Consider the following 26,383-nt stretch of genomic DNA (forward strand, 5'->3'; position numbering starts at 1 on the left):
TGTGACAATAATAATGATTATTATATCAAATTCTCCGCACCTTCAGGGGCCAAGCCCTCACATTGAGGGGCTAGGCCCGCGCGGAGTTGCCCCCGCTCCGCCGGCCGGCGTGAACGGCCTTTGGCGCCCCACCAGCCGGGGCCGAAAGGCCTTCGCCGGCCGGCGGAAGTTCGCGCATGCGCCGGTGTCTCAGCAGCTGCTGATATCATACAGGTGCATGCGCAGGGGAGGGGGTCTCTTCTGTCCCCGCCATGGCAAAGGCCATGGCGGAGCGGAAGAAAAAGAGTGCCCCCATGGCACAGGCCTGCCCGGTTCATTTTTTCTAATTAAGGGGCAATTTAGCATGGCCAATCCACCTACCTTGTACATCTTTGTGTTGTGGGGGCGAAACCCGGGGAGACGCAAACATGGGGAGAATATGCAAACTCCACACGGAAAGTGGCCAAGAGCCGGGATCAAACCTGAGACTGCAGTGCCAACCACTGTGCCACCGTGCTGCCCCCAATGCATTAGAATGGAATGCTCGCAAGAGTGGAATGTAAAAGGTCCACTCAATGTAATGTGATTCTAGCCCCTCCCAGAAATGTTCCAATTCTCATGAACAATCACAATGATAACTTAGTAAAGTCAACAGTAAAGAAATATTTGATTGGCAGGCTTGACAAAAAGTTAAAGCTCCTTGTTTTAACTGGTTCCTTGCCCCTATTAAGAAAAATTACAATCATGGAATCATTTTCAAATTGCGTGATCTTTCAATACAGCCAAGGACTTTGGCCCCAGTTTTCTCCAGCTCATTATTGCGCCTGGTTGCTTGATTATAGTAAGTGCACCACCCTTCACCTCTTCTTAGACACGGTCTAAACTTGTAAAACTGATCCTCAAAATTATTTGTCTCAAACTCACATGGAAACCGGCAATCATGATAAGTACATGCGCAGAAATGTTTCTCAAGATTAATGTTGGCAAAGCCAAAGTCCTCCAGTTTAAAATTCAGTCAACACCACCTGATCTTGCAGCGAGGTAGCCGGGCCCATTAAAAGTCAATAGACCTTTGGGCGGTCCGCTGCATCCTTCACGGTGGGGCCCACTATGGCAGGGCTGCAAAATCCATAAACTGGGAATGTAAATTCATGATGAACCTGACTGTGTAGATGAATGGAGGGGTCCTCAGAGGGGGCTTCTCACAGTGCTCCTGTTTGGCATGACACAGGGCATAATTCTAGTGCATTGTCAAATCTAGTTTACCCAAGCACTGGATTTCTTGAGCACTTTGTGAACTTCCTAACCTCAATGTAAATATTTAGAGTGTGATGATTCTCCCCTATAAATGAATAAATTGTTAACAAAGAACTCTGTGAATACCTATATTCATGCAATTTTTCCCTCAACAAAACATGCATAGAAGCAGGAGGAGGCCATTCGGCCCTTGGAGCCTGTTCCACCATTCATTATGATCATGGCTGATCATCAAGTTCAATACCCTGATCCTGCCTTCCCCCATATCCCATGATCCCTTTAGCCCCAAGTGCCATATCTAATTCTTTCCTGAAGTTATGCAATGGGCGGGATTCTCTGACCCCGGGTTGGGTCGGAGAATCGGCGGGGTGGGGGGGGGGGGGTGCAATTCACGCGACACTGCCCTGATGCTGTTCTGCTGATTTTCCGGTCACCAGAGAATCGTCGCCATTGGCGCCAGTTGGAGCCCCGCCGATTCTTCGCGCAGGATGGGCCGAGTGGCTGCCGAGATGGGCCGAGTCCCGCCGGCGCAGTTCACATGTGGTCTTACCCGGCGGGACCTTGCCGTACATCCTGCGGCGGGCAGACTGGTGGGGGAGGGGGGGGGCGACCCCGGCGGGGCCTCTGGCCCACAACCGGGGCCTACCGATCGGCAGGCCGGATTCTCCTGATGGGGGCCTCTTTTACTCCACGCTGGACCTCTGGAGCTCCACGCCATGTTGCGCTGGGGCTGACGCGGACAAGGAAACTAGTGCGCATGCGCGAGTTCGCGTCGGCCGCAGAGCGCATGCGCAGACCCATGGCGCCCGTTTGATGCCGGTATCGGCAGCTGGAGCTGCGTGAGTCGCTCCAGTGCCATGCTGGCCCCCTGTGAGGCGCAGGATCGCTGATCCTGGGGGCTTGTTGATGCCGTCGTAAAACTCGACGGCGATTACGATGCCGTCAATACTTAGCCTCAGGATCAGAGAATCCCGCCCAATATTTTGGCCTCAACTATTTTCTGTGGTAGCGAATTCCACAGATTCACCACTCTCTGGGTGAAGAAATTTATCCTCACCTCAGTCCTAAAAGGTTTGCCTGTTATTCTCAAACTATGATCCCCCAGTTCTGGACACCCCCGCCATCGGGAACATTCTTTCTGAACTTAACTTGTCTAATCCTGTTAAAATTTTGTAGTTGTAAACATGAGATGGGCAATGTGATCGCTGATTTGTCTGACTAGAAGTGGGACCACATGTATCAGTCAGTCAAGAAGCTGCAATTAAGACCCCTATAGGAGGGGGGTTTATAAGTATAAGTATGCTCAGCTCCTGGAACAACAGGCAAGCATCAAAAATGTGTCATGAGTGGGAAGATGTCTTAAAATGCTTCATGTAATTGAGGCTAAAAGAATGGACTTGGCTATATTTAATGTAGCACAACTAACACACATAAGGCACCTTCCAGTGAAGAAAACAAAGCTGTGGATGTTGAGCAAGTGGAGAGAAGGGAGAAAAATAGACAGTTGGGGTGAGACCGTGGCACAGTGGTAACGTCACTAGATTAGTAGTCTTTTTGCCCAGGCTAATGCTCTGGGGGTCATGCATTCAAATCCCATCACGGCACCTGCTGGAGTTTAAATTCAATTAAAAATCTGGAATTAAAAGTTAGTCTCAGTAATGTGATCATAAAACAATTGTAAAAACCTACCTGGTTCACTAATCTGCCTTTCTTACTTGACGTGACTCCAGGCACTCGGCAATGTGTTGACTTTTAATTGCACTCAGTTCAAGGGTAATTAGGGATGGGCAATAAATGCTGGCCTTGCCAGTGAAATCCACATCCCATGAAAGAATGCGAGCTGGATTCTCCGCTGGCGGGATCCTCTGCTTCGCCGGCAGCGCACTTACACCTGCCGATTTCCCGACAGCGCGGGGTTCCCACAATGGGAAACCCCATTGGCTGGCTGCTGGGATAGAGGAACCCGCTGCTGGCATGGGCGCACTGCACCGTAAAATGGGTACGACGGGACAGACAACCCTGCCCTACATTTTTAAAAGGTCAGATAGAAGAGTAGCCAAAGAGAATAGTTGGAGGGAGCATTTTTGAACGCAGAAAGGGAAATCGCAAGTCGAGAGGCAATGGTACTATTTGGAGGGCAGAAGCAAGGAAATGATCTTCAGTACTGAAATGCTGAAGACAAATGGCAAGAAGACCAATACTGATGACATGTGGGGATATCGAAGAAGCGGTTACTAAAAAAATGCAGGATTGAGTGGAGAGTGAGGACGAGGACAGATTAAAAGTTATCTTGCGGGTTTCTGTGGGTTTTGGGTGATGCAATTTCGGACTCTGTGGGTGAGGTTGATGCCATTGCACTTTGGGATAGGTTGAGACGTGTGAAGGTGTCTCACAGCAAGGCCAGTGTGATGAGTGTTATCAGTAGCTGCTATAACGGTACCTTACCTTTAATGCATTGGCCCTTTAAGACCGGGCTCGGAACCCTGGGGGACTCCGCCTCTGGCTCCGTCCCCAGGAAACGGTATATAAGATGGGGCTCACTCGGCAGCATGTGATGAGCACACTTCTCGGCTGCTGTACAGTTCTCAGATGATTAAAGCCTTTGAATCACCTATCTTCTCTCCTGTGTCGTGATTGAGGGTATCTCAGCCGGCTAGCAGCATATTAGAGAATGTGAGGCACAAGGTGGTGAAGGTTTGGATCGGAAAATTTTGTAGGTGATGTGAGAGAGAGAGAGCGAGCAATGTTGGAAATGCAAAAGAAAGTGATCGCATTAAAGCTAACAAATTCAGAAAATGAACTTAATTTGGGATCATGCTGCTAAAAAGAAAGTTAAGGAAGACTTGCATTCAATAATACCTTTCATGATCGCCACATGTTCCAAAGCACTTACCAGGCAATGAAGTTTTTCAGGACACCAGCGAGAACTCCCCTGTTCTTCTTCAAAATAGTGTCATGGGATCTTTTATATTCACCCGAGAGTCGGGGCTACAGTTTAACCTGTCATCTGAAAGAAGGCATGTTCAGCAGTGCAGCGCCGGAATGTCAGCCATTTTTAAAATTCTTTAACTGGATGTGCTCAGCATCATTTTGTGCCCAATTTTAATTGTCGCTTGAGGAGATGGTAGTGAGCTGCCTTTCTGAACCACTGTAGTCCATCTGTCGTAGGTACACCCACAGTGCTATTGTGAAGGGAGATTCTGTGGTTGAATCCTGGAGTGCAATTGGAAAGCCCATTCTTCAGACCCAGAGGTAAAAGTATTACTACTACTAATAATAATCTTTATTATTGTCACAAGTAGGCTCACATTAACACTGCAATGAAGTTACTGTGAAAAGCTGCTAGTCGCCACACTCCGGTGCCTGTTCGGGGACATAGAGGGAAAATTCAGAATGTCCAGTTCGCCTAACAAACATGTCTTTGGGGACTTGTGGGAGAAAACCGCAGCACCCGGAGGAAACCCACGCAGACACGGGGAGAACGTGCAGATTCTACACAGACAGTGACCCAAGCCAGGAATCGAACCTGGGACCCAGGAGCTGTGAAACACCAGGGCTAACCATTGTGCTACCATGCCAAAACAGTGTTAGAACATAGAACATAGAACAGTACAGCACAGAACAGGCCCTTCGGCCCTCAATGTTGCGCCGAGCCATGATCACCCTACTCAAACCCACGTATCCACCCTATACCCGTAACCCAACAACCCCCCCCTTAACCTTACTTTTATTAGGACACTACGGGCAATTTAGCATGGCCAATCCACCTAACCCGCACATCTTTGGACTGTGGGAGGAAACCGGAGCACCCGGAGGAAACCCACGCACACAGGGGGAGGACGTGCAGACTCCACACAGACAGTGACCCAGCCGGAAATCGAACCTGGGACCCTGGAGCTGTGAAGCATTTATGCTAACCACCATGCTACCCTGCTGCCCCTATGTTATTTGAAGTTTACTCAATCTTCTGACCCAGGAAGAGATTCTGGGTGCAGTTTACCAGCCTCGCCACGCCCGACTTGGTGTTGTGACCAGGCAGTTGAATCTCACAAGATTCGCGATGCTATAGACATCTCACGAGATTCAACGAGACCTCGCAAGACCTCGCAATCTGGACCTCGGTCACGCTGGGCAAAATCAAGATCAGCATATTTCAATGAGCCATTAGGGCACCTGGGGGGTTTCTTAGGACATTGGAGAACCCTGGGTGGTCGGGGACAGGGCAGGGTGGCAACCTAGTTTTCCATATGGCACCTGTGCACCTTGGCACTGCCAAGCTGGAAGGATCACAACCAGGGTATTTGGGTGGCATTGCTGGGGTGACCGACTACCAGGGTGGCACAGCCAAGGGTCAGGGCCTGAGGGGGCCATGCCCATGAAAAGAGGGATAATAGGTTGTGAAGGGTGGGAGGTTGAAGGCCGGTATTGAGGGGCCTCATAAAGACTGGGGTGAAGGGTGGGGTCCTGAAAGACAGGGGGGTGGGGGGGGGGGGGGGTAGCCTGAAAGGGGGAATTGGGAAGGTCTGAAAAGGCAGGAGGCTCAGCAACCACATAGCAGGCCATTCTCACTTGGGGGGTGTGGGGTAATGGCCAAGTGTGCAGGCGGTGACATTTCCCATGCTTGGGGGACCCTGAAGCTCACTTACAGATGAGGGCGCCCTTTCAAAATGGCGCCCCGATTTCTGAGGAGTCGGTTTCGTTCAGGTCCACATTGCTGATATAACTTCTAAGTGTGGACTAGGCCAGGGAGAAAATCCCCAGGGCCCCAAAATTTTTTATTTTATTTTTTTGCTATAAATTTAGTGTACCCAATTATTTTTTTCCAATGAAGGGACAATTTAGCACGTCCAATCTACCTACCCTGCACATCTTGTTTGGGTTGTAGGGGTGAGACCCACACAGACACGTGGAAAATGTGCAAACTCCACACAGACAGTGACCTGGGGCTGCGATCAAACCTGGGCCCTCGGCGTCGTGAGGCAGCAGTGCTAACCACTGTGCCACCATGCTGCCCCTCAGAGCCCAGAAAAATGACATAGGGCACGATCTAACGAAAAAAGAAGAGTCCCGTTAAGGGATGGATTAACAGGGTTGTTCTCACTGCTTTCGATCGGAACTCTGTTTCTTTAGGGGCCTCAGCAGGAAACTCCCAGTGGAGGCCATTCTCAACCACATTTCCTGCACTGTGGAGCTCCATGTAAAAATGGCGCCTCGATCTCGTAGCCCCCTGACGTGACCCCTGGACTCCCCAACACACCTTTTGGTGGCTTCCTGAGGCCTCCCCACATCCTAGCACATGGGCAGGGAACTAAAAATGCCACCCAGGCACCTTGGCACTGCCTGCCTGGCACTCTGACAATGCCAGCTTGGCAGTGCCACCTAGGCACCCTGGCAGTGCCAAGGTGGCACCCAGATGTCACTGACAGGGTGCCAGGCTGGCATTGCCAATGTGTCCTAGTGGCAGCAGCAATGTCAGGGTGCCACCCTGCCCAGAGACCAAATACCCAGGGTTCTCTGATTGCCTGAGAGACACCGCAAGTCATGGTTCTGCTGGTCCCTGTTTGTGGGGATCAGTGCTAAATGGTGCCCGACTGGTGTCTGCTGGCGAGACTGATAGATCCGGGTGCCAGTTAAATCCGGCTTCGGCATTGTTAAGTGAGCCGTTAAGCTTACCGAACCATGCAAGTCTGGATCCTGCCCATTGTGGGCAGGATCATCCGTAATCCTGATAAAGGCCTCTTATGGGATCTTGCGGCCATGGTCTGTCCTGATTCCTGCGGAACGCGACCGGTAGATCGTGCCCTAACTGTGCGTGATTACCGATGTGGATCTCATCCAAATGTCTGGCATGTAAAACCCTGCCAAACTCACCCAAATTGACACTTGAGGCACCGTTCAACTAATTGGGAACAAAGTCCCATAGTGAGCGCATTTAGAAGCGTGTTTCCCGGCACATGCAGGGTCGAGAAACACACGGCTATACAATGCCACTCGTGCTGTATGAGGGGCCTCTGTGGGGAACGCACTGCCGAGGCTACACTCGCAGGAACTCCTCAGAGAGATTGGGACCCCTTGATCCTCGAGGCCCCTGATGCAACCCCCGACCACCCCACTCCCAGTCCGAATGCACTCTACGGGCGTCCCCGACTTCCCCCCTCACCCACGCAGGGCACCCCCAACCCGATCGCGTGTGCAAAGAATGCTTGCTTGGCATTTTGGAAGTGCCAACCTGGAACGCTGGCCAGGGGGATGTCCTGTGTGGGTGCTGGGGACTGAGGTGGGGGAGGGTTTCCAGGGACCTTTCCTTAGTGCATTGGGGCTGGGTGGCAAGTTCGGGGATTGCTTCGGGGGCCTTGGAGATGGGGTGCCATTTTTCAATGGTGTCCCGATCTCTCGGTACACTTGCAGAGTTCTGGCAAGCGGAGCTCCCCAATGTACAAAATGAAGCTATGTGTGGCCTCGACCGCGCGTTCCCCGCTGAGGCCTCTTATACACACGAGTCACATTTGTATAGCCAGGTGTTTCTCAGCGTTGCGAGTGCAGGGAAACACGTGTCTAAAGTGGCTCGCTATGTTCCCATTTAGTTGAATCAAGCCCTTAGACACTTTTCCATTAAAGCGCGTTCAATGTATTTGATTGGGACCCTTCTCCAGTGATCTTTTCTACACTCTAAGGTTACTTAACAAATCTATTATTGGTGTTTTGGAACCAAAAGAAAAACACACGCAAGGAACAACAGGATTTCTCTCATTTATTTTAATCGGTCACAGGGGATTAGTTCCATTCTGGTTAAGTTCGTCGGCTTTTTCTAATCATAGTGGTGGTGCCTGCAGTAAGTTTCTGTTTAAAACATATGAATTAAATGAGTCAACACAAAGCTAAATGGTAATGCAACGAGCACATATAATGTTATCACATCTTAAAACATAATCAAGCCAGTAGGTAACAATCAAGATGTGTTAGATCAGGGGTGGGCAAACTTTTCCGTGCAAGGGCCACATTCAGAAATTCACAATTTTAAAGGGCCGCATAGTATATTAAGTAAAATAATTACTTCACCCGGTTATGATTCTGGGCGCCTCATATAGAACATAGAACATAGAACAGTACAGCACAGAACAGGCCCTTCGGCCCTCGATGTTGTGCCGAGCAATGATCACCCTACTCAAGTCAACGTATCCACCCTATACCAGTAAGTAACCCAACAGCCCCCCCCCCCCATTAACCTTTTTTTTTAATGACTTGGTGGGCCGCATAAAGACCTTTGGCGGGCCGCATGCGGCCCGCGGGCCGTAGTTTGCCCACCCCTGTGTTAGATTCTTATGGGCTTATTATAATATGATATAAATGGAAAATGAGCCAGATGATGCACTTTCCTACTTTCGGCTCTTTGCAACATTGGATGCCATGGATGTCTGAGAGTCTCGGATGTCTAGAGTTGCTTGGCCAGTGGAGTAAAGACACTCTGGGCTGAATTCTCCGCCGTCGGGATTCTCTGTTTTGCCAGCAGCCCAGGGGTTTCCCAATAGCATGGGGTTGCCCCACAATTGGAAACCCCATTGACCAGCCAGCGAAACGGAGCATCCCGATGGCGTGCCGCACCAGAAATCTGTTGTGGCGGGACGGAGAATTGCGCCCAAAGTTTAAAAAAAAATTTCCAGCCTGCTTTCAGCTATTTAAGAATTGCCACAATGAGCAAAACAATGAGTTTTTCAAATAATTAACCAAGTGCTTGGATATGAAATATCCATTACACTTAACAGAGAATTTAGATATTATTTATTCGTGTTAACTTGTAATATTCATAGCAGCCAATGGGTAATAGAAACGATTGACCCAGATTCTGGTTAGTGAGGCCACTCAATGTATCACATTGCTACAAAGACGACAACAATGATAGAGAATGCCAATTATTGTCCATATTATTATTATTATTTCTCCTGAAATATCCTTTGGAGTTGGTAATGTGTCTTCTCCAATTAAAATTCAAAATAATTTATAGATGGATTTAGTATAACTATTGCTGTATAAAGTTAGGTTCTAACTCATACTGAGGTGTGACAGATGATCTGCACTGTCAAAAGCTACACAGCATGTCGAAAACTGAGAAGCTACATCATCCAATACTTACTTCAATCATTTCAGACCCCTGCACTTCCTGCACATGGACAAAGTTTTGCAGCTTGCATACTAGCTTCCCATCTTCCATTTGAACAGTACACTGTACAAAGCAAAACTATTGTAAGTATACACAAAAACATTTGATGTCTTCCCATTCCCCCACCCCCGCCCCAACCAGAAAAATAAAAGTTGGGGAGTTAAACACCTTTGTTTCCATTGAGACCAGGTAACTGCAAATTAGGCTAATAGTTGATTTAATTGCGTTGTCCTGGTGAAACTAAGGGACAGGTCATATACTTGCACTCGTTCACAAAAGAAAACCCTACTATTTAAAACTGTGTTTATGGGCACATTTCCCAATGGATCATAGGGGAACTATTCTAAATGGCATTTTCTACCATGCTCTTTAATTTGAAATAATTTGTGGATATGCAAGAGTCTGACAATATACAGTAGGCACGTAAGTGACCATGAACAAAACAAGAGTCAAAATACCTTTATCTTTTTGCCATCCATAGAGGTGATCTCGGCCTCTTTTCCGATGGTAAATTGATTTGTGACCGAACTACGTGGATTTTTTGTTGTAACGACAAAGTCGTTTCCCGTTTGTTTGATTTCAATGATTGGCTTGATGTCTTTTCCAACCTTTATTATATCCTCTGGAAGAGCTGCATCATTGAAAAAAAAAGAATTATTGTTCTGAAATGGATGAATATCTTTACGGATGTATGTAAATACAGTTTTAAAGAGTTTGTGGTGGTGTCTGAGGCTTTCAAATCAGTTAAGGCCACATGTGAAAAAAAATGAAATGAAAATCGCTTATGAAAAAAAATGAAAATGAAAATCGCTTATTGTCACGAGTAGGCTTCAGTTAAGTTACTGTGAAAAGCCCCTAGTTGCCACATTCCGGCACCTGTCCGGGGAGGCTGGTACGGGAATCGAACCGTGCTGCTGGCCTGCCTTGGTCTGCTTTCAAAGCCAGTGGTTTAGCCCTGTGCTAAACCAGCCCCTTGTCAGCCATTTGTCATTGTAACTGACCTCTGTATTCACACACTACTTTCAGCAAGAGGAGTAGTGACATATCGGTCTGTGTGTAGTAGCTGGCATTTTAAATAAGAAATGTGGCAGTGGTAGTGGCAACTGAAAACTGTTTGAATATCCAACCTGCAGTGGATTCCCCAAAGACTCAGCAAGTTTATTCATTGAGATAGCTGCTCAATACAGACCAAGAAAGATCCAGGTACCATTAACCATTCAAGGTATACAGATCAATAACATGTCATCGACAGGCACAAAAATAATCAATAAAAGTCAAGAGATGGCCTTTATATCTCAAGGACTGGAATACAAGGAGGCGAGGTCTTGTTGCAATTATACTAAGCCCTGATTTGACCACATCTACAATATTGCATTCTGCACAACACACCTTTACAAGGATATACTGACCTTGGAGAAAGCCTTTACTAAAATGGTATCTGGGCTCCAAGGGTAAACTTACAAAGAAGGATGACTGAAACTATTCCTTTGAATTTAGAAAAGTAATGTGATCAACGTTTTAAAGCTATTAAGGGAATAGGGTTGATAGCGAGGAACCATTTCCACTGGTTGGGGAGTTGGACTCGGAGATGGAGGCTAAAGATTATAGCCAGGCCCTTCAGGAGTAACGTTAGGAAACATTTCTATGCACAGAGGGTGGCAGAAATTTGGAACTGTCTTTTACAAATATCAATTGAGACTGGGTTAATTGTTACTTTAAAATCTGAGATCGTAAGTTTTCTGTTAGCCGAGGCATTAAGTGACATATGGGGCAAAGGCAGTTGTGAGGAGTTAGGCCACAATTCAGCCATGATATAACGGTAGAATGGGCTGAATGACCTCCTCCTGCTCCTATCTCCGGTTCCCCCATCCGCGTGTTTCTCAGCGGCGTGCCGTTCGCTGCCGGCGCGATTCTCTGTTACCGGTGCTTGTCAATGGAATCTCCTATTGAAGCCACCCCACACCGTCGGGAAAGCAGGGGCAAGCTGCCAGCGGCAAAAGAGAATCCCAACGATCAGAGAATTCCAGCCCTGGTGTTAAGTGGGTGCATTGGAACCTACACAACATCCCCTTCCCTGGCAACCACAAGCACCTGTGAGTTGAAAAGTAATTTAATACTTCCCCTCACGAAGGCCGTGTGCACAGTAGCTTAGGAGGTATTGTCGCCAAGGATGCACTGTCACTCTGACTCCAACTCCCAAAGAGAGGCTGAGCAGGCAGAGAGTTCTTTCAGGCAGAACCAGAGAGCTGGGCCCACAGGGAGGAGCTGCATGAGAACACTATTTGTTCCCTCAAATTTACTCCTCATTGCATATTAATAAGGGATGATCGTGTTCCTGCTCCCCAATCAACACTTACACTTTCTAAACCTTGACATCTTTATCATGTGGAGAGGTTTTGAGGTAACTTTGTAATCACAGTAGCCATTCACTGAACTAACCTCACCTGCACTCTGGGTTTCTGAGGTGCAACCAATCTGGGCCCTCCAATCACAGAGACCCGTACTGGACCATACAAGATGGTCTTAGCATTCGTGCAAGACTGTGATCCATCATTGTGGACACCCCAGCCAAGATTGAGGTCTTTCCTTGATGGATCCTGCAGAGAACTATTAAAGATAGTGATGCTTGGAGTTTGCATGTTCTCCCCGTGTCTGCGAGGATTTCACCTCCATAACCCAAAGATGTGCAGGTTAGGTGGATTGGCCACTCTAAATTGCCCCTTAATTGAAAAAAAAAATAATTGGGTAATCTCAATTTGTAAAAAAAAGGATAGTGATTCTTCACATAGAAAACCTCGGCACACTACAATACACAGGTTCATTCCACTCCCTCTGGCTTCATTCACTAAAAGCCCTGTCATTCAATGATGTATAAATCACTTTGATTGCTAACCCTTTATGCAAGGTTTACTGACATCCTTGACAAGGAGATGAGCTGCCCATACAGATTTTCATCTGAGGTCTGACAAAGGCTTCATCCAAATTCACACGCACATCTTAAATCCTGCACTCAAAACCCTCTTGCAGTCAAGGTTAATGTTCCCGTTGCTTCTTACCTGCTTCGTTCAGCTGCATCTTCGCTCTAAATAACAAGACACCAAGGAAGGAGATTCAAGATTGAATGTGGCCACCACATCATTCTCCAGTTGGGGCAGCCTCTGGTTTTCTAAGAAGACAGTTTCGAGCTTCTGTCTCTCACCCGGATGCCCAGTCACCCTCTGGCCTAGCCAATACAGCACTGCAGCTTTGCCTGGAGCGATCCGGCAGCCTCTGTGTGTTCTGCTGGACTTGGGTCTCCAAGGCGGCCGCCACCCTTTCCAGGGAGGTAGCCAAGCGCTCGCATCCCTGAGCCACGACATGAGACAGAACATGGATGAACTCATCTAGTCTTTGACCCAGTTTGTACATGGCCGCTGGCATCTCTGCCTGGTGTTCCCCTGTCTTTGCACCTCCAACATATCTCTTAGGGCTGAGTCCAGAGGCTCATCACCTCCATGAGGATGAGCATGGGCCTGGTGTCCAGCAGTCCTCTGAGTTCCAGAGAGCTCGGCTGTCACTTCCTCTGCCAGCTGTGGATCCCTGTCTGTGATGTGTTCACCAGATTGTGACCCCGAGCCGACTCTAGAATCTTCACCCACTGAGGCGAGTGTATCTGTGATAGTGGATGGGGCAGGTGAACGCTGTGACGGTGCATCCCCTGAGGATTCTGAAGCATCATCCTCAGAGGCGGGGTAGGGGCTGGTTCTGAGGCTGGTCTCCATTCTTAACCTCCCCCTGTTTTTGCTGGTACCTGGAATGAAGAAAAGAAGATTTACTGATTGACTAAGCAGGTTTGTAAATTAAAGAGAACTCATAGTCAGTGCAGAAATCTGACAACTGCGGACTGGATGCAGCCTCACTGGCTTCTTGGGGGAGTCCTACCTTGTCCTCAGTAGAGACACATCCTGCTCCTCCCTGGCTGGATCAGCAGCCTATTCATCAAAAGGGAGTAGGATTCTGACCTTTGGCGTTTCCCTTCCAACCTTGGCCTACTCCCTGCAGCTGTGAGCATTCTTTTCCTGCAGAAAGACAGAAGGATTAATTGTCTTCCCAATGGTTGTGAGAGCAGCTCAGTAGAATGCATGTCTATGGCAGCTATAAGCCCTCCTAGTAAGTGATTAACAAGCCGGATGTCCTGTAACATATGAGATTGAGAGATTAAAGTGGCTGCTGCACATTCAGTGGATGTCCCATCTGCTGGTTGTGTGTGACATCCCTGTGGAGTCTAACTCTTCGACTGGCTGATGTCCTTACCAGAGTGTATTTGCAGTGAGTAGACAGTGTACTTACCCAGGTGGAGTGAAGGAGTGCAGCAGATCATTCATCCTCTTCCTGCACTGCTGGCTGGTTTTTCTTTTGGGCTGCAGGGGAGCTAACCACCATAGAGACCTCCTCCCAGGCTACCATGGTCAGACATGAGGACCTCCTGCTGCCATTCTGGGGAAACATGACCTTCCTGTCTTTCTTGGATGACCCGAGGGAAAGTCTCCAGGGAGGAATCGCTGAACCGTGGGGCCAAATGTTGCTTTCTTCTCTGTGACATTCCATTTGATGGAGAATTAGGAGCTCCTGGCCAGCAGTGAGTGAATGGCTGTTCAGATGCCCTTTAAATATGGCGACCAGACCTTCGAGGTAACGCAAGGATGGCCACCTCCTGCTCACCTCTGCAAAGAGTTTTGCCATGCTCCACACACACAAACAGATAAATAAGCAATGAGCTGAACAGCACAAGGGGCAGCAGGGTAGCATGGTGGTTCGCATAAATGCTTCACAGCTCCAGGGTCCCAGGTTCGATTCCCGGCTGGGTCACTGTCTGTGTGGAGTCTGCATGTCCTCCCCCTGTGTGCGTGGGTTTCCTCCGGGTGCTCCGGTTTCCTCCCACAGTCCAAAGATGTGCGGGTTAGGTGGATTGGCCATGCTAAATTGCCCGTAGTGTCCTAATAAAAGTAAGGTTAAGGGTGGGGTTGTTGGGTTATGGGTATAGGGTGGATACGTGGGTTTGAGTAGGGTGATCATGGCTCGGCACAACATTGAGGGCCGAAGGACCTGTTCTGTGCTGTACTGTTCTATGTTCTATGTTCTAAGATTGTGTGTGTTCAACCATCCCCCCACACAGGGGGAATCACTCTCACTTCCACACCCAATACTGAGCTTTGATTTCAGAGTGGAATATTCTGCCATTGCCTTTGTTATTGCTGATATACTATTTGAACAAGGTAATGGAGAGTAGAAAATGATTGTCAAGAACAGGTGTGATATAAAAAACAAATTAGAGTATCCAAATCTTTTTTCCCATTTAAGGGGCAATTTAGCGTGGCCAATCTACTGACCCTGCCCATCTTTGGGTTGTGGGGGTGAGACCCACGCAGACATGGGGAGAATGTGCAAACTCCACACGGACAGTGACCCGGGACCGGGATCAAACTCGGGTCCTGTCATTGTGAGGCAGCAGTGCCAACCACTGCGCCACCGTGCTGCCCAAAAGCTAACAAGCGAGATTTAATGGAAAAGCTTCTAAATGTCGTAGCGAGCGGGAACTGCCGCAAGCATCCCGGCGCTCAGCCCAACGAGGCCGTCACTGGTATCAAACATTAATTGGTCCACTTAACGAGGCCCCACAGGTTTCACACTGTAAATGATGGTCCTGGCGGCTGATTCACCAGGACCGTGCCCATCAGCCCCACACTAACATGGGGGAGCAACTCTTAAACCTGCGCAGTCAAACCCACACAGCTCACAGCCATGACACCGAGGAGACCAGCCCCATGGTTCAGGGATGCCGGCCTGGATAGATTGTTGGATGCGGTTAAGACCAGATGGGATGCCCTGTGCTCCCGAGGGACTTGGAGGGTCAGTCACAGGGCAGCCAGTGCCACCTGGGAGGAAGTGGCAGTGACCGTCAGCTCGGGGAGTGTGACCAGCAGAACCGGCACCGAGTGCCGTAAGAAGATCAACGACCTCCACCGGGCCACATGGTGGGTTGACACCGGCCCTCTGGCACTGCCCCCACCCCCACCCGCCACCCTTGCCCCCCCCAAAGGGAATACACCTTCCACCGCCCTCGCTCAGCGCTGTAGAGTACCTCAGCCCACCCATGCTCAGCAGAGCCTCCCGCCCCATACTCCTCATTCCCTCCCACACTCCCCATACTCCCCAACCCCCAATCCCCCCCTTATTCCCATCACCCTGTACTCCCCTTCCCCCCATACACCCCCATATTCCCCCTCCCGCCCCATACTCCTCATTCCCTCCCACACTCCCCATACTCCCCAACCCCCAATCCCCCCTTATTCCCATCACCCCGTACTCCCCTTCCCCCCATACACCCCCTCCCGCCCCATACTCCTCATTCCCTCCCACACTCCCCAACCCCCAATCACCCCCATATTCCCATCACCCCGTATTCCCCTTCCCCCCATACACCCCCATACTCCCCCTCCCACCACATACTCCTCATTCCCTCCCACACTCCCCAACCCCCAATCACCCCCATATTCCCATCACCCCGTATTCCCCTTCCCCCCATACACCCCCATACTCCCCCTCCCACCACATACTCAGGCTATTGTGAGGCTCACAATACCCCCTCCTTGTCCCCGCAGGAGAAGTTGATCCCTGGAATGAAGAGCTTGTCATATGAGGAACGTTTGAGGACTCTGGGTCTGACTCATTGGAGTTTCGAAGGATGAGGTGGGATCTTATTGAAACTTGAAGGATACTGCGAGGCCTGGATGGAGTGGATGTGGAGAGATGTTTCCACTTGTAGGAAAAACTAGAACCAGAGGACACCATCTCAGACTAAAGGGACGATCCTTTAAAATAGAGATGAGGAGGAATTTCTTCAGCCAGAGGTGGCGAATCTGTGGAATTCTTTGCCGCAGAAGGCTGTGGAGGCCAACTCACTGAATGTCTTTAAGACAGAGATAGATAGGTTCTTGATTAATAAGTGGATCAGGGGTTATGGGGAGAAGGCAGGCGAATGGGGATGAGAAAATATCAGCCATGATTGAATGGCGGAATAGACTTGATGGGCCGAGTGGCCTAATTCTGCTCCTCTGTCTTATGGTCTTGTGGTCACAACAGATGGGAGAGGGTCCAAATGGGTGGCAGAGCGCTGGCCATCACAGTCCTCACCCCTACGACGAATGGTCCCTGGAGGTCATGGACTTGGCCGAGGAGTGATCGGTCACTGACATAGAGGTTGGCTTGTGGCCACCGGTCCCCGCCCTGATCATCTGCCACACATGAGTCGTAAATTACATACAGACTGACCCTCTCACTGGCCACATGTCCATTCTCCCGCAGGATCTCCATCTGATGGTGCAGGCCCATCTGAGGTATCCCCGCCCGCCCCAAACACCGGCCTCCCATGAGACCACCTCAGAGGGAGCTCGGAGGATACCACCATATTTGTGGCACAGGCGCGATTTAATGGAAAAGTTTCTAAATGTCGTAGCGAGCGGGAACTGCCGCAAGCTTCCCGGCGCTTGGCTCACCCCACCCTCCACCAGAGCAGTGGCACACCTCGGTGGGCAACAGCAGTGGTCAGACTTCTGAGGCACAGTCTGGTAAGCACCACACTGCTGCTGATGTACATCAGGTGGAGGCAGGAACCCCCAGGTGAGACAGCAGTCAGAGGTCTGCTGGATCCCAGGACCCAGCTGGGTCCTAGTCAGATGCTGAGCCTCTGGACCAGGTTTACCTGGAGCTGATGCGGTTTATAGGGTACAGCACGGCAGGCGTGTGCCTCTGGTAAGTGGACCGGCGGCTCTCCGGATCAGGCCCCCAGATGACTTCCGGCAGGGGTATTGAAGGCCATGGGATATGATAAGCAGCAGGCTGCCTCCACCTCTGAGGCACATCCTGGCGACACACCTAGACACAGCAGTAGAGCACGGAAGGCTAAGCAGGTAGAGGATCAATGAGAGGGCGCTGGGGAAAATGGGGGAGGGTGCGGTGAGGGGAGGAAGGGATGGGGGAGGAGTCAGGAGGGACAGGGAAGGTGGGCTGCCATGATCGGGGGCTATGGGGAGTTGGGGACACATATATACAATATTAAGAAACGTTGCACCTCAGAAATATGACGCCTCTGGGGCTTTTCTCCGCTACGCGTGCTGACCACCAATCCCCTGCTCAGCCCCCATTCGTAGTGGCCCTGAACACCCCCCCCCCCCCCCCCCCCCCCCCCAATCCAGGCACATCATGTGCAGATGATGTGTGTAAGCGAGCACTCAGCAGGAGTCAGACTGTGGCATAGATTGAGAAGCACCAGCGCTCAGCTCTTGGCAGGATATCATCACCCTCCTGCCTCGACAGTGACCCGTTGACAGTGCCGGCACAGTCCCATCACCCGAGAGTGATGGTGCATAGATCCTGAGAGGGGGGAACAGGATGGAGGTGAATGGGAGGGGTGAGGGAAAAGGGGGTCGAAGAGAAGGGGGAAATAGATGTGGGAGGGGGAAGGGGGTGAAGTGCGATAAACGAACAAAGTCATGTCCTGTGTGAAGCGAGCGAGGATGAGGGCCTCCCTGGCTCTGCAGGGTTCCAGACCCAATCCACTGCCACCTGTCCTTCATCCTCAGGTTGGTCCTGTGAGTCCTCCCCTGGCTCCTCCTTCAGCCCCTCCAGGTCCGGCGCCTCCTCAGAGGTGGCCCCACATTCCTTCAACCCCAGCACTTGGCCCCGTGGCGTGCAGACCACCACAGAACACGCAATTCTCTGGAAGCTGTACTGAAGTGCACCACCAGAGTGCTCGAGGCATTGGAACTGCATTTTGAGGAATCCGATGCACCGCTCGATGACAACCTGGGCAGCTGCATGAACCTTCTTAGTATAGGGTCTCCGCATTGGTCACTGACCTCTGCACCGGCATCATTAGCCAAGTCCTCAGCACGTACCCCTTATCCCTCAAGTGCCAACCGGCCACCCTGGGGGCCTCCTCGAAGAGGCTGGCAATGTCCAACTGCCCCAGGATGTAGCTGTCGTGCATACTCCCTGGGAAGTGTGCACACACATGCATGATCTTCGGGTAGTGGTCGCATACAAGTTGGATGTTCAGAGAGTGGAAACCCTTCCTGTTAATTTAGGGCATTCCCTGATGGCCTGGTGTGCGCAAGGCGACATGTGTGCTATCTATTAGACCCTAGACCGGGGGCAGCCTGACGATGGCGGAGAATCCTGCTGCCCGGGCATCTTGTTGAGCCTGGTCCATATCAAAATTTATATTGTTTTCTGCCTGGGAAAACAGGGCATCCGTGACTTTACCGATGCACTTGTGGGCTATAGTTTGTGCGATGCCACACAAGTTCCCACTCGAGCAGGTATGGGGCTGAAGTGTAAAAGTTCAGGGTTGCGGTGACCTTGCTGGCCACCGAGAGCCTCCCCCTCCATGTGGTGCCAAGTCTGTGAGGACTTGGCACAGGTGCCACACCATCCTCTTGTTGAGGCGGAACCCCCTGCGGCACACGCCTGTACAGCTTGGGCTGTTGCCAGCCTCACCCTCTGGGTCCCTCCGTGACCTGTTGGACGGCCAGGCCCTCAGGGTGTGGGGCGGGGCCCTGCACATGTTCCACCCTGAGTCTTTGTCGACGCTGCAGCCGCCGCCCCCTCTAGCGCCTGGCTACCTGGCCTGAAGGGCATCCTCCACGGGGTCCAAGATATCATCCATACCGCGTAATATTTGTAAGTAATCGATGAGAGTGTGAGACTGACGACCAGCGGTGTCATCGTCTCCAGGACCCTCCAGCCCCCCCATTGCTCTCCCCCTCTCACCCGCACTCCCTCCCCATGCACCCTTGGCTACAATGGGAGCCCCTGCTCACCGGACCCCATACCCTGTACCCCAGACACCAGCTCATTACGTTACCTGGACTGGGCACTGGTCCCCTCCCCGGTGCACACACCCACTCTCTGACCACTGAAATTTCCTCAATGCTGAGGCCCAGGACCTGGGTGTTCGGATATTGGCCGCTATGTCCAAGGTGTTGCTTCTTGCAGTGTCAAGGCATCACGGTCTTATTAGAATGCTAGGCAATAACTAGCATTGCCAATTCCCAATTAGCAATAGCTTTCAGACGCGGGGCCAGAGGCCTGCACGGTCAGTGGGAGTTATGGGTGGTCAGTGGGGCAGACAGGCAGGGGCTGGAGTTGCCCCTGGAACAGGACCACATGATCCAGGGGTTGCCATGACGGGCCTGCAGGTGTTGTGACACCATTCTCACTCTACAGCCAAGGCCATGAAGGGGAGGGGGGGGCACGGAGCAATCCCCCTTGCTCCGTGCCACCTCCGAATTGGTGACCCACCCCAACTGAGGCTAGACCCCCAGTGGCTTCCCATTTCCCTCCGAGCACTGGGCAGCAACTCCAATGTCCCCGGGCTAATTGCCTGTGACTGAAGGTGACTACTCACCTCCTTGGGTCCCCGCAGCAGTCGTTCTGCCAGCGTCATGTTTGTAAAAAGGAGTACTTATCGGCGCCCACGTGACCACTTGCTGGGGAGGCCGTTAGATTACATTGGTACCATTAGATAGCGAGTACTCTCGTTAATTTTATGGAGATTGGGCTTAAGTGGTGAGTATTGATTTCTTGCCACACTAAGTCAGGATCTCTCCAATGGGACCGGGCCGGTTAGATCGCAAACAGATCGGTGCCCGGAACGGTTCTCGATTTTGGCCTCTCCTGCGATTTAATGCCTCGTTGTGCTCTCACTCAAGTGCAATTAAGTTGCACCCTGCGAACGTCTTCAAACTGAAGTGAGCGTAGGTTCCATTCATTCTCGATGAAGTTGATTTCAAACAATGGAGGAATTTCAAGCGCAAATTATGCTCAGCACCAGTCAAGTTTCCACAAGCTTTTGTGTTAGTTTAAAAACATATCATGAGCAGCTAGCCCTGTCCACAAAACTGACCAAATATCCATTTGGAATTAATCACCATGGGCCAGATTCTCCGTATCAGAGATTAAGGGTTGACGCTGGGACTGAATTGCGTGAGTTCTATGGCCCCGAAAGTGGTGCTGGTCCTGTGGTTATTCAGGACGTTCTGATGGGCTAGCACGGGTGCCACATGGAACTATTGCAATTCCAACGAATGCTGGCGCGTGATTTGCTGGGCTCGGGATAGGCACTCGAGGGCCTAACAAGCTGGAGCTGCAGATAGGCACTCCACTCCCCACACACCCTCATCCTAGTCAAGAAGGTGGTATTGATGGTGCTGAAGTATGCCCATCTCATTGATGGGTCGGCTGGGGCCAAAGGGTACCTCGAAGGGTGGCCTGGGAAGGCACCGATAAGACATGTGATGCTTAGTTCACAGTGGGCAGTCAGAAGCGTGTGCAGCCGCATGGCTGCCTTGCAGGCTGTGGCAGTGGTGATCAGTGCCCATCCACCGTGACCCCATGGCTCACCTCGTGGCTACCCCTCACTACTCCCCTCGGCACTGACTCAAGCCCCCCCCGGCCAATTGCACAACCGTCAACACACTATAGCGATGTTGGACATTTTTCATATCCCCTCTCTCTCCGTCAGCTGTAACTGCACCTTTTCCCCAATTTTAAATACCATAAGGGAACCTCGCCATTGATAATTCCTCCTGGCGGAGACGGAGCATTGCGGGGGCCCGGGAATTGCCCGGTTGGGCTCATTAATGATATGCCAATGGCTTTACTGACTAATTTGCATGTCAACGCCGGCTTGTGGCATGCGGCGTGGAACACATTCTCGCCGCTGTCGAGGCAGTGGAGTATTCGTCGGGCGCCCAGCGCCGGCCTCTATTTTAGACTGAAGCGTGATTCTCTGCCCGATCCCGTTTCCCGAGTCCGGCATCGCTGGACGGAGAATCCAGCACACATGTTTCCACTAATTTCAACTGTTTGCAACAAGATTCTTAAATTAAAAGTTTTTTTATGAATTGGCTAACACACTGACTCTATACCTATGTTACTGATAGATGGTTCTGTATAGTTTTTTCTTAAAGTCATTTTCACGGATTTAAAATTGGATTCCACTGAGCTACTGGATTGGACACTCACTAAAACTGTTTATTTTTTCTGATAAGCCTATGTTAATAAAACTGCATCGGGTTATCGCTTTTAAATAGGAGCCTTTTTAATACAATTTATTAAAACTCACTTTCTAAAATGCTGCCCAATTACGATGGTTCATTTATGTTTATACAAATAAGTTGAGTGAAAACTCAAGCATAATAAAAGTTCAGCAAGTCAGCACAACTTTGAACACAATTTATGACAAGATCCCCATCTGTGCCCCTGATGTTTTGCCATTACTCAGAATTGTTACTTTAACTTACAGAGAGCGCGCATAAAATCCTCAATGTTCTCCTGGGAGTAGACTTGCCACGTTCCAGAGAATGCCATTTTCCCAGCTGCGATCCCTCACTTGGTGCACACGATTAAGGAAAAGGATAAGCAGACTTTTTGTAACCCAGCATTTATATCCCACAGAGCTCATCGGTAGATTCAGATTTGTTAATAACTTGGTTGCATAACTGATCTAATCATTAACTCAAAAGTAATCAATGAAAGACTTGCCTGAGCAAACCAAAAAATTGCTTTTGGATGTAGGTAATCTCACATTCATTAAAATACATTCAATGCTGAAAGCCATGAAATTTGTTCACTTTTCAAGGTCAATGTCCTTTAGAAAGGAGGGCAGGATTCAAATTTGATAAAGTCGTAACACCACTGCCAGATTAGCCATGATTTTATTGAATGACAGAGCAGGCTCGAAGGGCCAAATGGCCTACTCCTGCTTCTATGTCCTTATGTCCTGAATAGTGCATCATTAGGCTCAAGACCACAGTGATACATTGAGGTGTATGCATTTTGCAAATGGTAATCTTTGAAAAGATTTAATGATAGATTTGCCAAACACCTAAGAGGGCTAGTGCTCTTTAACAAGTTAATAACTCTTACACCTATCATACAATTTTCTAGAATTGGAGAATAATAATTTCCTTGCTGCAATGTTCTGTTCAAAAGTGCATCACCGGCCTTGCCAAATAACTGATAGTTTCCATTTCACCAGGTCTGGTGATGGGAGGAAAGCGGTGATGCATTGGCACCATATCACGACCATTTGGAAAATAAACAATCCCCCATGACACGACAAAGTATTGTGGATTTGACACCTTTCTTTCACCTATGGGATGCAAGTTTTGATTCAGGAAGGTTATTAAAATGAAAGTGTCCTCTCTCATTTTTTTCCCCCGCGGAATTGGTTTCCTCACCGCAACCAGGAAGGAAAGTACCTCAATAGAACAAACCTGCTATCAGCCAACAACAAGTGACAACCTCTCAGACAATACATAAAGATTGCTGGAGTGGAAATGAATATGTAAATGCTGGCTCAATCAAAATCTTTGCGAAGACACATTGTTGAAGCAGATTAGTTGAAGGTGTCTCCCATGACTTTAAAATGCTTGACAGCAACATTGGAAACTGTTCTGTTCCCAGAATCAATGGGGGTGATTCAATGGAACCATTTCAAAGTCCGGTTTTGGACGCGCTTTGCGATGGCCGCCTTGGTGAGATTGCGGCACTTAGTGCCAAAAATGAGCCCCCATGAGCTTCTCGCCATTACTGGCTGCCTCACCGTCTGATTTGCCAGACTCACACTTCAGCTTCTCAAGCTTCCTCATTACTCACTCCCAGTCAACACACAAGAATGGCAGTGTGCAGACCTGCTCCTCGCTCTGGGGATGCCGACCTGGGGAGGCTTCTCCATGCTGCGATGAGAGGCAGGCCACCCTGTTCCCCCATGGCAGTCAGAGGACCAGCAGCAGGGTCAGCAATACTACCTGGGAGGCAGTGGCACCAGCTGTCAATGCGGGCAGCATGACCAGGAGGACGGCCGTCCAATGTAGGACGGCCAGCGACTGTAAATTCTATGATTCTATGAACGCGTGGCACTGAGGCCAACACTGCTAGGGTGGCGACCACAGTGTACTTTGTGCACACTGTGAAAACTGAAACGCAAGTGGTAATGGGTTCAACTCCAAATTCTGACCCGTTTACCCTGAGTGCTTCTCTTACTGAATCCCTTGAACCATAGCCCGAAGACGTTTGGGTCTAAAGTCGTCAATTGTGGAAAACAAAGCTCTTAGTAGGCAATTCACTACATTCAAATCTTTATTTCAAGGCATTTCACCTATAGAACATAGAACAGTACAGCACAGAACAGGCCCTTCGGCCCTCAATGTTGTGCCGAGCCATGATCACCCTACTCAAACCTATGTATCCACCCTATACCCGTAACCCAACTGGCATCGGGCCCGCTGCCCGTGATCGGTGCCCACCGATCGCGGGCCCATGGCACCCTTGGCACGGCCGTGGTACAGCCGTGCCAATCGGTGCCATGGTTATAAAATGCGAGTTTTTACGGCCGTTTTTACGAACGGCCAGACCAGGTTTGTTTGCCGTTCGTAAAAACAGCATAAAGGGCTGGGACTTCGGCCCATCTATCAGCTGAGAATCGCTGCCGGCTGTAAAAAAACGGCGGCAGCGATTCGTGTCGGGAGTTGGGCGGTGGGGGGGGGGGAGAATAGCGGGAGGGCGGGAAAAATGTCGGGAAGGCCCTCCCGCTATTCTCTGACCCGTCGTGGGGGGCGGTGAATCGCGCCCACCTGGTCTGGCCGTTCGTAAAAACGGCCGTAAACACTCGCATTTTATAACCATGGCACCGATTGGCACGGCAGTACCACGGCCGTGCCAAGGGTGCCATGGGCCCGATGCCCGCGCACTATTTGTCCTTCCGCCGCCCCGCAGTATCCATTCGCGGGGCGGCTGAGGGGCACCCCGGCCCGCGCATGCGCGGGTTTCGCACAAATACGCGATGACGTCATCCGCGCATTCGCGGGTTGGAGTCTTCCAATCCGCGCATGCGCGGCTGACGTCATATGACGCGTCAGCCGGCGCTAACTCGGGCAAGCGGGCTTAACGAAATTCGTTAAGCCCGTGATGCCGGAGCTTACGGCGTCGGGCTGCTAGCCCCGACCGGGGACCAGAATCGGTTCCCGGTCGGGAAGGGGGGGTCTGGCGTCAAACCCGCCCGGGTTTGACGCCAGCCTTACGATTTCTCCCGGTTTGGGAGAATCGCGCCCCAAGTGTGTGCAAGCAAAACACACAATGCAGCCCTATTGATTTACATAGGAACATAGGACATAGAACTCCCCCCCCCCCCCCCCCCCCCACCCCCACCAACCCTTGACCCCTTTTTTGCCTTGAATAAATGCAATGACCCAGCCTCCAAAGCTTTCTGGGGAAGAGAATTCCACATATTAATGACCCTTTGAGAGAAAAAAATTCTCCTCATCTCCATCTTAAACAGTGGATCTCTTATTCTTAAATTGTGTCCCCTAATTCTAGTCTCTCCCACAAGTGGAAATATCATCATGGTTTCTACCCTATCAACTTCCGTAAGGATTTTATATCTTTCAATAACTTATATTCTTCCAATCCCCAATGGGTATAGGCCCAACCTCTTCAACCTTCCAACTAGCTTTGGAAAGCGAATAGCAGAAAGTCGGTATGCAGGCACAGCAAGTAATCAAAAAGGCAAATGCAACGTTAGCGTTTATTGCAAAAAGGACTGGAGTATAAAAGTAGAGAAGTTCCAATTGTATAGGGTGTTGGTGAGACCACATCTGGAATATTGTGGAGTTTAGAAGAATAAGAGGGGATCTGATTGAGCTATATAAATTACTAAGAGAGATTGATAAAGTAAACATCTACCCTTATGGGGCAATCTAGATGAAAGATCACAGATAGAAACATAGAAAAATAGTAGCAGGAGGGGACCATTTGGCCCTTCAAGCCCACTTCCTAATTCATTATGATCGTGGATGATCATCCAACTCAATAGCCAAATCCTGCTTTCCCCCATATCCTTTGACCCCCTTGGCCCTAAGTGCTATATCTAACTGCTTCTTGAAACCATACAATGCTACCTTCAATTGTACCACTTCCTGTGGTAACAAATACCACAGACTCACCACTCTGGGTGATTAAATTTCTCCTCGTCTTTATCATAAATGGTCTACCCAGTATCTCAGACTGTGACCCCTGGTTCTGGACACACCCACCGTCGGGAACATCCTTCCTGCATCAACCCTGTAGAGTCCTGTTAGAATTTTGTAGGTTTCTATGAGATCCCCCCTCATTCTTCTGAACACTAGCGAATACAATCCTAACTGATTCAATCGCTCCTCTTACGTCAGTCCCACCATACCAGGAATCATCCTTCCTCAGACAAGGAGACCAAAATTGCACACAATATTCCAGGTGTGGCCTCACCAAGGCCATGTATAATTTCCACGAGACAGCCCCGCTCCTGTATTTGAATCCTCTCGCAATGAAGGCCAACATACCATTTGCCTTCCTTACCGCCTGCTGTACCTGCTTGTTTACCGTCAGTGACTGGTGTACGATGACACACAGGTCTTGTTGCCTGTTCTCCTCTCCTAATTTATGGTCATTCAGATAATACTCTGCCTTCTTGTTTTTGCTCCCAAAGTGGATAAGCTCGCATTTATCCAAATTATACTGCCATTCATTTGCCCATTCACTCAACTTGTCCAAATCACACTGAAGGATCTCTGCTTCTTCCTCACAGCTCACCCTCCCACCCAATTTGGTGTCACCTGCAAATTTGGAGATATGACATTTTGTTCCCTCATCTAAATCATTAATATATATTGAGAAGAGCTGGGGTCCTAGCACCAAAATCCCTGCAGTACCCCACTAGTCACTGCCGGCCAAATTGAAAAAGACTTGTTAATTCCTACTCTTTATTTCCTGTCTGCCAACCGGTTTTCTATCCAACTTAATGCACTGCCCCAATCCCATGAACTTTAATTTGACACGCTATTCTTTTATTCGGGACTTTGTCAAAAGCATTCTGCAAGTTCAAACACACCACATCCATTGGTTCCCATT

At 49.8% G+C, this 26,383-nt stretch overlaps 1 protein-coding gene across 1 annotated transcript; it reads right to left on the reverse strand.

Moving 5' to 3' along the window:
• Positions 1-7,969: 7,969 nt before the first annotated feature.
• On the reverse strand, positions 7,970-21,945 carry fabp10a (fatty acid binding protein 10a, liver basic). Its single transcript, XM_038794998.1, has 4 exons — positions 21,739-21,945; positions 9,853-10,025; positions 9,368-9,457; positions 7,970-8,076 (listed from the first exon to the last, which is right to left on the reverse strand). The coding sequence occupies exons 1-4, from the start codon at positions 21,803-21,805 to the stop codon at positions 8,026-8,028; spliced, it is 381 nt and encodes a 126-aa protein (XP_038650926.1). The 5' UTR covers positions 21,806-21,945; the 3' UTR covers positions 7,970-8,025.
• Positions 21,946-26,383: the final 4,438 nt, after the last annotated feature.

This window comes from Scyliorhinus canicula, chromosome 1 (genome assembly GCF_902713615.1).
Source record: "Scyliorhinus canicula chromosome 1, sScyCan1.1, whole genome shotgun sequence".
Classification (NCBI taxonomy): Eukaryota; Metazoa; Chordata; class Chondrichthyes; order Carcharhiniformes; family Scyliorhinidae; genus Scyliorhinus; species Scyliorhinus canicula.